General features: G+C 43.0%; 1 protein-coding gene across 2 annotated transcripts in view; it reads left to right on the forward strand.

Annotated features, from left to right (window-relative positions):
* The first annotated feature begins 8,538 nt into the window (after positions 1-8,538).
* ZC3H8 (zinc finger CCCH-type containing 8) overlaps positions 8,539-14,987 on the forward strand; it is a 34,338-nt gene continuing 27,889 nt past the window's right edge. The window contains exons 1-2 of one of the 2 annotated variants that reach the window (XM_082671744.1): positions 8,539-8,703; positions 11,870-11,966. In XM_082671744.1, coding sequence (XP_082527870.1) covers positions 8,540-8,703; positions 11,870-11,966 — 261 coding nt within the window. In that variant the 5' untranslated portion in view covers position 8,539. The remainder of the gene's footprint in view (positions 8,704-11,869; positions 11,967-14,987) is intronic. The other variant, XM_082671745.1, reaches the window with a different exon arrangement.

A 14,987-nucleotide genomic window follows, 5' to 3' on the forward strand; every position in this document is an offset into this window, starting at 1 on the left:
AAAAACTCACGGTTACTAGTGAGCGACACAGACACAGACTTTCCAGTCTATTAACAACCACGCCAGAGAGGTGGGGCTCTAACTGCAAACACTGGGCCACGGCCCCGCGCTGCCGGCGCTGCCGCTTTAGTCTCTATTCGCCGCCGGTGGCTGAGGCTTGGGAGCGGGCGGGCGGCGCGCAGCGACGCGGGGATTTGGACAGTGGCCGTAACGGTGATTTCTCCTCACCAACATGGCGGCACCCGCGACAGGCGACTCGGTAAAATGGCGCCTGCCGCAACACCTAGCCCGGGACTAAAGGGCAGGAGAGATTCCTCCGCGTGCCGCGGCCCTTGCCCAGCCCGCCGGGGCCGAGCGCGGCGCCCATTGGAGGAGACGCCCCGTCAATCACCTCCGGGGGCGAGCTCTCACGCTTCCCCTGCGAAGCGGCGGAGGAGGCAGTCTCTGATGGCGATGCCGGGCGGCGCTTGTAGTTCAGGGGGTGGGGGTGGCGTCCCGCGGGACCTGCAGTCCTTCCGCGCCTCCGGGGCCGGTCCGCGCCGGTCCGAGGTTTTCCCTGCGAGACGCCGCCTCCCAGTGATGGGGAGTTTCAGACGTGCCCTAACAAACGGGCCCTTAAAGCCAGCGGTTGTGAGCCCGGGTGGGGTAATAACTCGCGGCTGCTGGGTCGTCATTTATTCTTTTTTTTGAGTCGTCATTAAAAAACAAAAAACCTTGGTTGCTTAAATAATGGGTAAATGTACTTTCTCGTTCAAGGTTGTAGCGAATGTCTCTTTTTGTAATGTTTAATACTCAGAATCACGTTGTGAGGAAAACTTGGCATGTAACTTTTTCTGTTATTTAATACTAAATTTACCTACCCGGTTATTAATAATGACAGAAAAATCGTTAAAAGAATCATAGGTTTTGAATGATTTCATAAAAACGTTGATATGCAAAATACATACGAATATTTTATAAATAAAAACAACTAGCTATTACATTTCTTTGCACTTATGAACGTGATCTTCAGAGAAAGAATTTTTAATGACAACATTTTGGCCTGTAGTGTGCTACCTTAGTTTTGAAGGAAGGTCCTTGTTTTTTATTAACGTGATGGATTGATTAATCCTCTCAAATATCTGACTTCCTTTGAGTAAATGTGTTTTGCTGATGCATAAGTGCAGTGCATTTAGAAGCAAATGCAATTAGATTAAATTTTCAATTAAAAAATGTGGTTATGTGTATTGAAAAAAAATCGCACTTCTTTCTTTTTTTCTAAGTTGAATGCAGCCGTTGACAGGAGATGTACACTGATGGATAATTCTGGAGGCACCTGCCACGTTTGGACATAATACATTTCTAGGAAACTTTCAAAAGCAGCTATATGAGCGTTTGGAGTTGCATTAGAATCTCTACTTTGTCTCTTGTAGCTGTGTTACTTAGATCTTACTGTAGCTAATTAGGAGAGACATTTCTTTGCAGTTTTCCGAGGACGTTTGAGGTAAACAGTTGCTGTTCCTTCTTTGCACTTCAGTTTTTCCTCTCCCTTGTATCTGGGGGCATCAGGATCTCTTTCGAACTTTAGGGTCTTTGGTTTACTGTGGTGTGGAACAATGAATACAGTTCTCCCTAGATGAAAAGCCTCCTTCCTAACCCTGATGCACACCACTTAATAGGGCATCAGGCCCTGGTCTTTTCTTTTCCCTTGGGTAGCTGAAAGGGAGTGACAATGTGGGTGGTATGGAGGGCGGGGGGTGGTGCTCCTTTGAAGCTCTGTGTTTCGAATCTAAAAGTGCTCAGAGATGTTAGATAAAATATATTTAAGTTGAGGGCTAATCCAAGCTCAGCATTCCTCACCTTTAACTGCCTAAATTAAGAAGGCATGCATTCATCACAGATTAAAACAGATCATTAGTTTTCAACCTCGTAAATGTTACCTAACATTGAAAGATGGACCATAAGAACTGCAGAACTCTCTGTGCATAACAACTCCAGGGAAACCTCTGCCCCAAGAGATAGCTATATTCTAGCATGACTTCTAGCAGCATAAGACCAGACCCTTAGGAGGACTCCCACCTCCCATTAAAACGCCCGTCTGAGAAAGCTCAATGCTGCCAGGAGAATTACTGTTTGTTCTCGCCAACACCTGACACAGGCCCCTGCCCCCTGTACTTTTGTTTCTCCTCCAATTCAGGACTGTCTTTCTCAAGGACCTAAAAGCCATTCCTTTGAAATGTAATCATCAGGAAGATAAGAGCCTGTCTCCCAGTCTCTGGCGGGGGGGGTGGGGTGGGGTGGGCTTTACAAATAAATACCTGTTTTAATCACATTCTTCGGAAATTTTCCAAAGAAAAACAAGCACCTGCATATTAGCCCAGGCTTTGCAAAAGTGCTTTCAAAATGTTGCCTCCAAATGAGTTTAAGATACTGACACAGATGGCAGGCTCCATCTCCAGAAAAGACGGCGGTGGTCCCTTCTCTAGTTCATGCTCTCTGATAGCCTCAGATGGAAAAGGTCAGGATTGGTCCATAATACACTTCAGGTGTCTGTCTCAGACATAGAATTCAGAGGTCAATGAGTCATATCAGGGGAATTCCCTGGCTGTGCAGTGGTTAGGACTCCCAGCTTTCACTGCTAAGAGTGAGGGTTCAATCCCTGGTTGGGAGACTAAGATTCCCAAGGTCCACAGTGCAGAAAAAAAAGAAAAAAAAAGTCATCAGAACTTCCTTAAGCCTGTTTCTTAAATACTTGACTCCAAATTCTTTATTATTCTTCCCCAAAGATAATGAACTCAGAGGCAGCTCTCAGCAGTTGTGAAAGCATTTTCTGATGCAAAAAACAAAAAAACAATAGTCTTTATTTTAGGATATCACTTATGTACACCTGCAGTAGAAATGTGGGTTGGTTGGTTTGTTTGTTTTTTCCAGTAGTAGGAATGGTATGTGCTGAGCTCTATATATCCCTGACCCTCACCTTTTAATCTTAGAAGTATTGATTCACTGATTTGTTTATTCAGCAAGGATTTATTGATCATGTCAGTATGCTTTAGATATTGTGCTATTTTCTGAGCACAGAGTTGTGGATAAACTACTTGGGATGTCTGTTTTCATGGAGCTTAGCGTCTAATAATTTGCACTTGTGAAGTTTGCATTTATCAAGATACTAATTGGGGTCACGGGTGCTTACTCAGTTAAAATTGAACTTGACTGCATATAATGAAAACTCAGCTATATGGCTTAACTAAAAACAGGTTTTGAGTTTCTTTAATAACAATATATCTGGAGGTAGGAGTCCAAGACTGATGCAAGTGCTCACAGAAGTCATTATAAACACAGGCTCCTGTTGGCTTCTTGCTCTGAAATTCATAGCCCAAAGCTTTCATCCTTAACTTCTAGCTCAACTATCATGTGTTCTAGGGCATGGTCTATATAATATCTATTCTTTAAAATGTATTGATGTTTTATGTACATGATTAATTTTTATAAATACTCCATGCATGCTTAAGAAAATATAAATTCTCTCAAATGTTCGTGATTCTGTTTCAAAAAAGTTTATTTTTTATTTTCTCCTCCCGTGAACCTCCCAAGCTGCCCGCATCACAAGCCCAAGACACCCACCATGGACAACATTTCAAAGTAGCAACTCCTCCCGCAAACTCCACCATTACCCTTGGATCCCCAGTGGTTTCTCACAATTTTCTGTTTCTTGTTACTTTGTTAATATTTTACTCTATTTGCTTTAGTGTACTACTAGTTATCTATATTTCCCTCTATCCATCCATCAATCCATCTAATTTTTTGACACATTTACTTGTTTTTTCTGTGGCTGATTTAAAATTTTTCTCTACTTTTCTGCAGTTTCACTATGATGTGTCTAGGTGTGAATTTCATTTAATTATTTTGCTGGGTATTTGTTGAGTGTCTTGATGTGTGGATTGATATGTTTCATCAATTCTGGAAAATCATAGCATTTTCTCTTCAAACATTTCCTCTGCCTTGTTCTCTTTCTCTTCTTGTGATTAAAGTTAATTATATTTAGACATTTTGAGTTATTATTGCTATTTCTAATAGTCCCTTTCATAGATTCTTTTTTTAAAGGTGGGGAGGTCTCTCTGCATAGTTTCTTCTGACTTGTCTTCCAGTTCACTAATTTTCTCTTCCACCCTGTCTAGTTTTCTATTAAAGAGTGTCTTATTAATCAAGGTTCAGTCAGAGAAGCAGAATCACTAAGAGATAGATAGATTTACAGGCAGTTGGTCTTATGCAATTGTGGGAACTGTTTAAAATAATCTCTGTAGAGTTTTTGTCTGAGTCTAGAACTTAAGATCTTCAAGGCAAGGGTTCAGGAAGGGAAGTTGGATGTAAAGAAGGAGAGTAGAAATGAACTGGAATCCTTAAGGACAAACTAGAACCTGTATTAGTCTCTCACCACATCCAACTTTTATGATGTGGGTGCTTTGAAGGAGAATCTTGTGCCTTTTACCATGGAGCTAAACATACCTTGCCCAGAATTTGGAGAAGCTAAAGGAAGATCTGTGACAAGGTGTGTCAGCTGAAGGTCTGATTGTTGCCCCATTTCAGCAAGGTGAACTAGCAGATAAATGATTATGTGCATGTGTTGCACCAGCATCTGTCACCCCTGCAGTAACTTCCTGAGTATAAAAACAATATGACTGCTGTTTCACTTCCACCTTCCAAATTTTGTGCAAAAATCTCTCTGATAGCCCATTCTAACTGGAAACATGCAAGGATAGGAATCCTGTAAAACGTAGAGCAGCCCAGCCGAGATGACACACTAGAAAACCACCAAGTACACACTTTTCAACTAGGCACCCATATGTACCACTTTAACTCATACTTAACTTCCATCCAGAATAAAAACAATAGCAAAGTCATGCCTTTGCCTATTATGATGCAGCTACACAATGTTTAGCCAAAAACATGTTAACCCTTTCCCCTAAAAAGGATAAAAACTCTCTTTTCCATCTTTGGGTGATGTTTATTCTTCTAGTTTTTCCTTTAGCTCAGTCACACTCCTTTCATATCAAATATTTGAGTAATGAGATATAAAGTTAACTACTATTAATATATCATGTGTTAGTAGGAGAATGGGAGGGGGAAGATTTCATATATTATATAAAATATACATATTTATGTTTCACACACATGTATGTGTACACATACACATATCAAATTGAGGATGAAATATTCATAACCACTACAATCATTTTTGCTACTGGCCATTTGGGAATTAATCTACCACAAACATGTACAGCTTTTGATAGTCTTTATCTGAAAAGTCTAGTATCTGATGCCTTTGCAGGTCAGTTTTTCTTGCTTGATGATTTTGCTGTGCTTTTTGTTTGTTTGTTTGTTTTTTTCTTTAGCGGTACGCGGGCCTCTCACTGTTGTGGCCTCTCCCGTTATGGAGCACGGGCTCCGGACGCGCAGGCTCAGCGGCCATGGCTCACGGGCCCAGCCACTCCGTGGCACGTGGGATCTTCCCGGACCGGGGCACGAACCCGTGTCCCCTGCATCGGCAGGCGGACTCTCAACCACTGCGCCACCAGGGAAGCCCCTGTACTTTTTTTTTTTTTTTAACCTATCACTTTAATTTCCTTTGGTTGCCTGGTTATCTTTTGCTGTATGCTGGACGTTTTATGTGAAAAAGTATGTATGGTAATAATTTTTTTTTTTTAACTTGGGATCTTAGCTCCCCGACTGGGGATGGAACCCACACCCCCTGCAGTGGAAGCATGGAGTCTCAACCGCTGGACTGCCAAGAAGTCCTATAATTTGAGTTTGGAAATACAGCACTTTCCTCCAATGAAAGGATACTAAAGGTAGCTTAATTCAATTTTCCTCTTAATTTTTAGTAATGATTCATGTACAAAAGAAGGTGACTGCCAATAATAGAAACAACAGGGGAAAGTACAACTTCTCTGGGGAAGATGTCTGGCTTCAAAGAACTTCCGTTGTCTTATCTGTGAAGTGGACCCTGATTCCTGCCAGGAGTCAAACAGTCCTTCACTAAGAGAAGCAAGTCAGGCTCTCTATCATTGGTCCAATCTACCTTGTGAGGGTTTTTTCCCATGATTCCCTTATACTGGCATTACATTAAGCAAAACTAAATAATTCCCCATTTTTCAAACTGTACTTTATTTTCCTGCCTTGATACATTTCTCTCCACGTGTGATGCCCATTTAACTTCATCTCTTCTAATGGAAATTACCTCAAGACCAAGCTCAAATATACCCCTTTTAAGAAGCCTTCCCAACCAATGTGCTTTTTTCTCTTCTGAATCCTCTTGGCACTTAGTACCCACCCTTTTTTCCCCCAACTAACCCTAGGCATCTTCATTTCAGAAAAGCCCCCTATCAACTGTATTTTTTTTTTTTTTTCGGTACGTGGGCCTCTCACTGTTGTGGCCTCTCCCGTTGCGGAGCACAGGCTCCGGACGCGCAAGCTCAGCGGCCATGGCTCACAGGCCTAGCCGCTCCGAGGCATGTGGGATCTTCCCGGACCGGGGCACGAACTCGTGTCCCCTGCATCGGCAGGCGGACTCTCAACCACTGCGCCACCAGGGAAGCCCCTATCAACTGTTTTTTAATAGACTTTGTTTAGAGCAGTTTTCGGTTTATACAAAAATTGAGAAGTACAAAGTTTCCTTGCCCCCCCAAAACACAGTTTCCCCTGTTATTTACATCTTATGTTAGTTTGGTATATTTGTTACAATTGTTGAACCAATATTGATACATTAACATCCACAGTTTACATTGGATTCACTCTGTGTTGTACATTCTATGGGTTTTGACAAATACATAGTAACACGTGTCCCTCATTACTGTATACAGAATAGTTTCATTGCTCTAAAAATCTGCTGTGCTCTACCTATTCGTTCCTCCTTCCCTACCCTACCCCCAACCCAACACTTGGCGACTGCTGATTCCAAATAATTGACAAAAAATTCTGGAACTAACAAGCAATTAAAGCAAGGTTAATATACAAAAGTCAATTGCCTTCCTACATACTAGCCATGAACAACTGAAATGTGAACTTCAAATCATTTACATTAGCACCAAACAAAAAAAACCCTCACGCGTAAAGCTAACAAAATATGTACATCATCTATATGAGGAAAACTACAGACCTCTGATGAAAGAAAATCTAAATAAATTGATATTGCTTCATTGAATTTTAAAAGCAAACTCTCAACTCAGTGAGAATCAGTGACTGGCAGAGCAGAGGGGCACCCACTCATTACAGCCCTTTATTGGCTTGGGCTGGCTACACAGGACCCACCTCAAATCAGAGATTTAGAAATGCCTTCCTTCACAATGATGGTTAACAAAAAAAATCCCCCAAACAAAGGTAGCCCTGCAGGTGTGCAGCTTCCAGTGAAGAGCCCAGGGCTGTCACCCCTGTTAGTTGTAGCAGGGAAAGAGGCGCCAAGATAAAATACAAACAAGCGTTTCGTATATAAGTCCTAAATATTGCCTGGAACGTACTCATACTAAAATGTAAAAAAGTTATTTGTAGCTTAGCCAAAATTCAAATGTAACTGTGTCTCCTGTATTTCTATTTGTGATATCTGGCAACCCTACTCCAAGGCCTCATTGTGGCAGAGACTTAGAACGAGGAAAAACAAGTATCTTAGGTGTATTCTGTGGTTGACATTCTTCAAAGCCTTTCAACTCTTTTCTCTCAGGATCTTACTACAAGTCTGAGAGGAAAGTGGAACAAGCATTTCTATTCTCATTAACCAGATGGGAAAAAAACCCAGACACACCTCCACCCACCCAAAAAAAAAAAAAAAAAAAACAAAAACCACACAGTAAAAAAACAAAACAGGGAACAAGAAATGGAGGGACGCCTACCCAGGCCAGGAACACAGCTGGCTCTGATCATTCTTAAGCCCACCTGTTGAATTAGCCCAGGTTCAACCTTGGAATCACCTAGGGAACTGCCCCAAACCCGCTGATACCCGGACCCCACTCCTAAAGTCTGGGCGTCTTTTAAAAACATTTTACCTATCTACTTATTTATTAATTTAAATCAAAAAAATTTTTTTTTTAACCTTTGGACCCTCTCCACCCATTTCTCTTAGCACGTGGTACTTTCAGTGGACTTTTCGGCCTTAAAGTCATCTTTATTTTAATTTCATTAGATTGTAAAGAGTCTGCAAGTCGCAAAATCAGTCCACCGCTCTCGTTACTCATCTGAAAATGTGGGAGGTAATAGTGTATTTCTTAGAGGGCTGTTGTTAAGATTAGGTGAGCGAAAATGTGAAATGATTCCTGGTACAAAGTGAGCGCTCAAATAAACGTCAGCTACCATGCCTTAGAAACACTGTGACTTCGATCGAAGAGTTTTCACTAAAGGTAAATAAAGGAGGACTACGTTTTAAAATTCTACTAAATACTTGAGATAACGTGTCGAGAAGCGTAAACGCAAACGGCCAGGAGGACGGCGCCTGCGCAGGGCCGCGGGGGAGGGGGCGAGAGCGGGCGTGCGCAGAGCCGGGGACGGAAAAGCGCATGAGCGGGGCGTCCTGCCCATGGTGCGCGGCGTCGTTCTAGTGGTGTGCGGCGCCCTCCTCACGCCGTACCTGCTTCTCGGTAGCTGTCGGGCTCTGACGAGAATGATGGATTTTGAGAATCTTTTCTCCAAACCCCCCAACCCGGCTCTCGGCAAGAAGCCCGCCACGGACTCTGACCAAAGGTGACCCCCGGTCTTTTTCATGCTTTGAACGCAGGGGATGCAGTTAGGTTCCGCCCCTTTGTTCCTTCGGGAGGCCGCGCTGGCAGGGCCGTCAGGTCCCGCGAGGAGCGCGTCGGGCCGGCCGGGCCGGTGCGACGGCCGGGCGCCCACAGGTCGTTCCGGGGCAGGGGTTAGAAGCCGGGAATGGGGCCCGGTTCATAGGCCGCCGGGGCCAGCGGTGCCGGGAGCCTGGGCCTGGGGGAGCGGCCCAGACGGCGAGGGAGGCCCGGGATGCTCCCCTTTCTCTGCGACCCGGCCCCTCCGGCCGGGTGGGAACCCGCCTGCGGCCCCATAGCGCTTTGCCCTTGCAGGCAGTCAGCTCCTAGGGGACAGAGATCATTTGTCATTCTCACTGCACGTGCTAGGCCCTTTTGGGTAGAAAAGACTGTGCGGTGAAGGATAGAGTCTCCTGATTTACATCGGAAGATCCTAAAGACCATAATAGAGCAGCGAACTCCACTGGGGTATACTGTTTCCTTTAGGTTGAAAAAGGCGTTGAGACTGCCACGGAGAAAATGGAAGCAGGTTAGGGAGGTAAGAGAGGATGGGATGGTAGGGAGGAGGTAGATCTTTTAAGTAAGGGAGGTAAGGAAAGCCTCACTAATAACATCATTAATATTTGAGTAGGGACCTGAAGGAGGTGAGAGAGGTTGATTCTCTAGTGGGAAGAGTATTCCATATAAAGGTCCTGAGGTGGAGTGAGCTAGATGTGATGGGGTGTTGGGAGCGAAGTAGCCAGAAAGACAACTGGTGTGGAGTAAGAATAGTGGGACTGGTAAAGGGGAACTCGAGAGGTATTGGGATGGGGGGCGGAGGGGGAGGCAGCTTGTGTAGGGACTTCTAGGTGCCGTAGTAAGGACTCTGGCTCCTACCCTGAGTGAGGTGAGAGGTCTTGGAGGGTTTTTAGCCGAGAGTGACATATTAGCAGGACCATCTCGTTATGTGGAGAGTAGAACGGAGGGGGGGCCAGAGTAGCTTGGATCGTAGTTTTAGCAACAAGAAGTGGTCAGGTAAGGATATATTTGGAAGATAAACTATTTCCTCAGAGATTGGATGGGCGGTCTGAGAGAGGAGTTAAGGTCAACTTCAAGGTTTTTGGTTTGTATCATTAGAAGGTTGGAGTTGCTGTTTAAGATTGCAGGAGGATTAGATCAAGAGTTCAGTTTTGGGGAGTTCCCTGGTGGTCCAGTGGTTAGGACTCGGCGCTTTCACTGCCGTGGCGCAGGTTCAATCCCTGGTCTGGGAACTAAGATCCCGCAAGCCGTGCAGCGCGGCCAAAAAAAAAGAAATAAAGTTCAGTTTGGGATATTTAAGATTTTGTCTAGTAGATATCCAGGTACATATTTTGAATAGGAAGTTGGCTCTGCCTGCCTGGACTCAAATCTCAGCTCCACCATTTGCTAGATTTGAGGCAGGTTACATAAGCCTTCCGTATTGCGTTTTCTTATCTGTAAAATGGGCTTTTAAACCATAGTATATATGTCATAGGCTGTTGTGATGTGTGTAATGTGCATGGAGCAGCGCCTGGCACAGAGTAAGTGTAATGCAAGAGTCAGCTGCTGCTGTAATTGCTGCTGTGGTCATTATTGCTCTGCCTAAGGAGAGGTTGCTTCCTACTCCGTAAGATGATTCATTACCGAAAACTAGAACAGTGAAACTCCACAGCATTTGGTTTATTGGCTCTTGTAACGATGGCCTCTGTAGAAGGCGCACACCTTGGTCTCTCATCTGATGGACGTGACTGAAGCTCTGACTAGGGACAGATCGGCGTCGTAAACTGTTGGATTGGATGAGGCTGTGAAGCCTGAGCTCCTCCTGTAACTTTGAAAGAAGCACAAAACCACTCTTCACATTCCAGTGCTAGCAGTGCCTTTCGCAACATGTTCTTTTGAGAACATACACATTGCCTAGTCCTTGCCTTTATCTGGCGTGCAACTCAGATCTTAAGCTTTTATCTCTTGATCACTACTTGCTGAGACACAGTTGTCCTCAGACTTCTGTGTCTATAGCATCAACCATTATTTAGATTTACCTGTACATTTTATTGGCTTCTTTGTTTCTTTTATTTCCCATCTTCATCTTTCTTAGGTTATTTTTAGTTTTGCTGGAATAACCTCAAGTAGTCATCTCAGATGGTATCTATGCATGCTCAGCTTCTCAGTCCTAATGACCCTGACAACAACTTTTCTTTTTCATCTTCCCACTTGAATATAAGTTTAGTTCTCTCTGGACCTCGGAAGGCACCCTGCATTCTACCTGAAATACTCTTCTCCCTGACATTCCTCTTTGTTTTTAATTCTTACATATCTTTTTTTCTTTTTTTTTTTTCTTTTTTTTTTTTTTTTGCGGTACGCGGGCCTCTCACTGCTGTGGCCTCTCCCGCCGAGGCTCCGGACGCGCAGGCTCAGCGGCCATGGCTCACTGGCCCAGCCGCTCTGCGGCATGTGGGATAGCGCATGGGCTTCAGTAGTTGTGGCTCGCAGGCTCTAGAGTGCAGGTTCAGTAGTTGTGGCGCACGGGCTTAGTTGCTCCGCGGCATGTGGGATCTTCCCGGACCAGGGCACGAACCCGTGTCCCCTGCATCAGCAGGTGGAGTCTCAACCACTGCGCCACCAGGGAAGCCCTTACATATCTTTTAGGTTAGGAAAACTTCTGGCCCCCAAATCTAGGTTAAGTGTTCCTCATGTATGCACTGATACTTAGCACACCATACGGAAATTGCTTTCTTTTTTTCTCCCAAGTAGATAGAAAGTTCTTAGAAGGCAGGAACGAGGTCTTTTTCATTGTTGTATTCCAGGATTTAAGGTCCAGAGCCTGGTGTGCGGTGGATACTCAGTATTTGTTGAATGAATGGATGATTTGTATAGCTGCTAATAGTTGAACATTAAGGTTATGTAATATAAAGTTTCAGCTTTGCGGTTTACTCATAAATATGTGTTGACATTTACTACTCATCATTGAGTAGTAATGATGGAATGTTTCTCTGGAATATTTGGGGTAGATTTTGAATTTGGAATTTCTTTGAGGGCAAGTTGAAGGTAAACCAAAGCAGTGAATTTTAATGTTGTGGTATGAACCCTTTTCATGTTGAAAAACCCGTCTGTGTTATTTGATATTTTTGCTGCAGAATCGATGGTGGAATAGATGATACAGAAGTTGAAGAAACACAAGAAGAGAAAATAAAATGGAAAGTAAAACTGAAGTGTGAGCAAATTTCCAAAAAAGTAAGATTAAGTTGGTGTATTGAAAAAACAGACAGAAATGGCTGTGAGAAGTTGATTAGGGATCCTATTTGTCTCCTTTTAGTCAGCATTTGAGACCAGGTTACTTATATCAAAGGAAACCTTGTTATACTTAAAAAAAAATTAATCATTTAAGAACTTTGTTGTTTAACATGAACTGTTTCTAGTGCATTGTCTGTATTTTGGTTTCCCCTATCTTTGAAATGGTTGTTAACGGTTTCAAAATCTTCTTTCTTTTCAAATTAGATTAAAAATTTTGATTTGCTGAACTTAACTAACCGTAGTGATTTATAGCTTGAAGCTTGTATTCAGTTGCTAGGACGGCCATAACAAAGTACCTCATACTGGGTGATTTAAACAACAGAAATTTATCGTCTTGTGTTTCTTGAGGCTAGAAGTCCAAGAGCAAGCTGTCGGGAGGGTTGGTTCCTTCTGACAGCTGTGAGGAAGAATCTGTTCCGTGCCTCTGCCCTAGCTTCTGGTTGGTTTGCTGGCAGTCTTTGGTCTTCCCTGGCTTGGCTTCCAGAAGCATCATCTTGATCTTTACCTTCATGTTTGAAGGGCGTTCTCCCTGTGTGAATACGTCTGTGTCTACATTTCCCACTTTTATAAGGACACCAGCCATATTGGATTAAAGCCCACCCTAATGACCTCATCTTAACTAATTATACATATAATGGCCCTATTTCCAAATGAGGTCACATTCTAAGGTACTAGGGGTTAGGACTTCAACATAAGAATTTGGGGAGGACACAGTCAACCCACAGCAACGCCAATATCTGCATCTTTCTTGCTTTTTCTCTTTTTGAACTTTTTTAATTGTGAATTTTAACGCACTGCAAAAGAATGGGTTCAAATTGACAATGAGACTCACAAGACACACATGGGCTTTCATATGATATTCTTATACTCAGCTTTATAAAAGGATACAGGACAGAAAATCCAGCAGGTACAGCATCTTCATCTCCTCAGGAAGTGTCTCAGCTACCCAAGTACATAACTTCTTTTGCCCTTTGGGGCATATATGGCTGCTGTGGACGAGAGCTGTGGTGGACACCAAGAAACTGCAGTTTGGGTTTCCCACACCTTTTTTATGCTATTTTAGTCATGTAGGTCCCAGTCTTTCATGCCCACTTAAAGTTCCTCAGTCCATGTATAACCCCATACAGGAGATAGACAGGTACAACCTTCTACGATTATCTTGAGGAGTTTCCCAGAAACAATACTGTGAGAAGATGGATGCCTAGATTATTTCTAAGTAGGCTTACTCCAGGCCAGGCTCTTTACTTATGAGTGTGTAAAACATAAATGTATAGTATCACAGCTAATTAGAAAGAGAACACCCAAGTAGACGCTGTGCAAGTCAAGAAAGCTTTACCCACAGTGCCTCTGATGCCTCCTTTTTCAGTTGTATTCCCTTTTCTCCTCCTGGAGATAACTACTGTCCGAACTTGTGTACTAATCACTTCCTCATTCTTTACAGTTTTACTACTAATGCTGTCACGCCTCAGAATGCAGTTTTCTCTTGCCTGTTTTTGCACTTTATAGAAATAGAACAGTGTTGTATGTGCTCTTTGCTGTCTTATTTTTCTCAATGTTATGTTTATAAGAGTCATAATATACACGATATATACATGTAGTATATACATAGTATACACAAGTGGCGTATACTGATTTGTTCATTTTCTTAGCGGCATAGCATTCCATTATTTGAATATACTAGGTTCTGGTGTTGGTAGACATTTGGTCTCACGTCCAGTTTTGGGGGTTATGGGTAATGCTGCTACGTCTCTCACTTGTATCCTGCTGCACATCTACTCTACATTTACCTAGGAGTGGAACCGCGGGGTCTTAGAGTACAAGCATCTTTCCCTTTACCATGATGCCAAACTGTATTCCAGAGTGGTTCTACTGATGTTTATTCCCAAAGGCAGTGTATGAGAGGCTGTATTTCTACTGCTGCTCACTTGATATTTGTTACCTTTCTTATTTTCTGCCATCTGGTGAGATATCTTCATTGTCATTTAGTTTGCATTTTCTTTTTTTTAAAAATTTATTTAATTTATTTATTTGTGGCTGCATTGGGTCTTCATTGCTGCACGTGGGCTTTCTCTAGTTGCAGTGAGCGGGGGTACTCTTCGTTGTGGTGTGCGGGCTTCTCATTGCGGTGGCTTCTCTTATTGCAGAGCACTGGCTCTAGGCGCATGGGCTTCAGTAGTTGTGGCTCGCAGGCTCTAGAGTGCAGGTTCAGTAGTTGTGGCGCACGGGCTTAGTTGCTCCGCGGCATGTGGGATCTTCCCGGACCAGGGCTCGAACCCATGTCCCCTGCATTGGCAGGTGGATTCTTAACCACTGTGCCACCAGGGAAGCCCAGTTTGCATTTTCTTGATTACTGTTGAGCATCTTTTCATGTTTGTCCAACTTGGATTTGCCTTTTTTGTGGGCCACTTTAAGTCTTTTTTTAATTTTTTTCTTTATTCCGGATGTAGGGGATGGTTTCCCCTTCTTTGTGGATTATGTGTTGCAAGTATCTGCTCATTTTGCGGCTTTCTTTCCAGTCAATGGCAGTTTTTGATAAAAGTTTTATAATTTTAATGTATTCAAATTTATTAATCTGTTCCTTTATAGTTAATGTTTTATATGTTTTATTTAAATATCCTGAGGTAATAGAAATATTTCCCTACAGTGTCTTCTAGAAGTTTTGTTGTTTTTCTTTCCCATTTATGTTTATAATCACCCAGAATTGCTTTTTATGTATACTGTGAGGTAGAGGGGACAAATTTCATTTTACTTTTTTTTCATTATCATACCCGATTGTTCCAGAACCATTCATTGGGGGGAAAGAACTGTCTTTTCTCCCATGAGTCTGCAGTGTCATTGGTGTCAAAAATCAAGTGTTTGTGTTCTGATGGGTCCGTTTCTGGACTCTCTCTTCTCATCTGCCCGTTTATATGTCTGTCCCTTCCCCCAAGACCTCACTGTGTTGATTATTACAGTTTTATT

Source organism: Grampus griseus (genome assembly GCF_964374135.1).
Source record: "Grampus griseus genome assembly, chromosome: 15".
In the NCBI taxonomy this organism is placed as follows: Eukaryota; Metazoa; Chordata; class Mammalia; order Artiodactyla; family Delphinidae; genus Grampus; species Grampus griseus.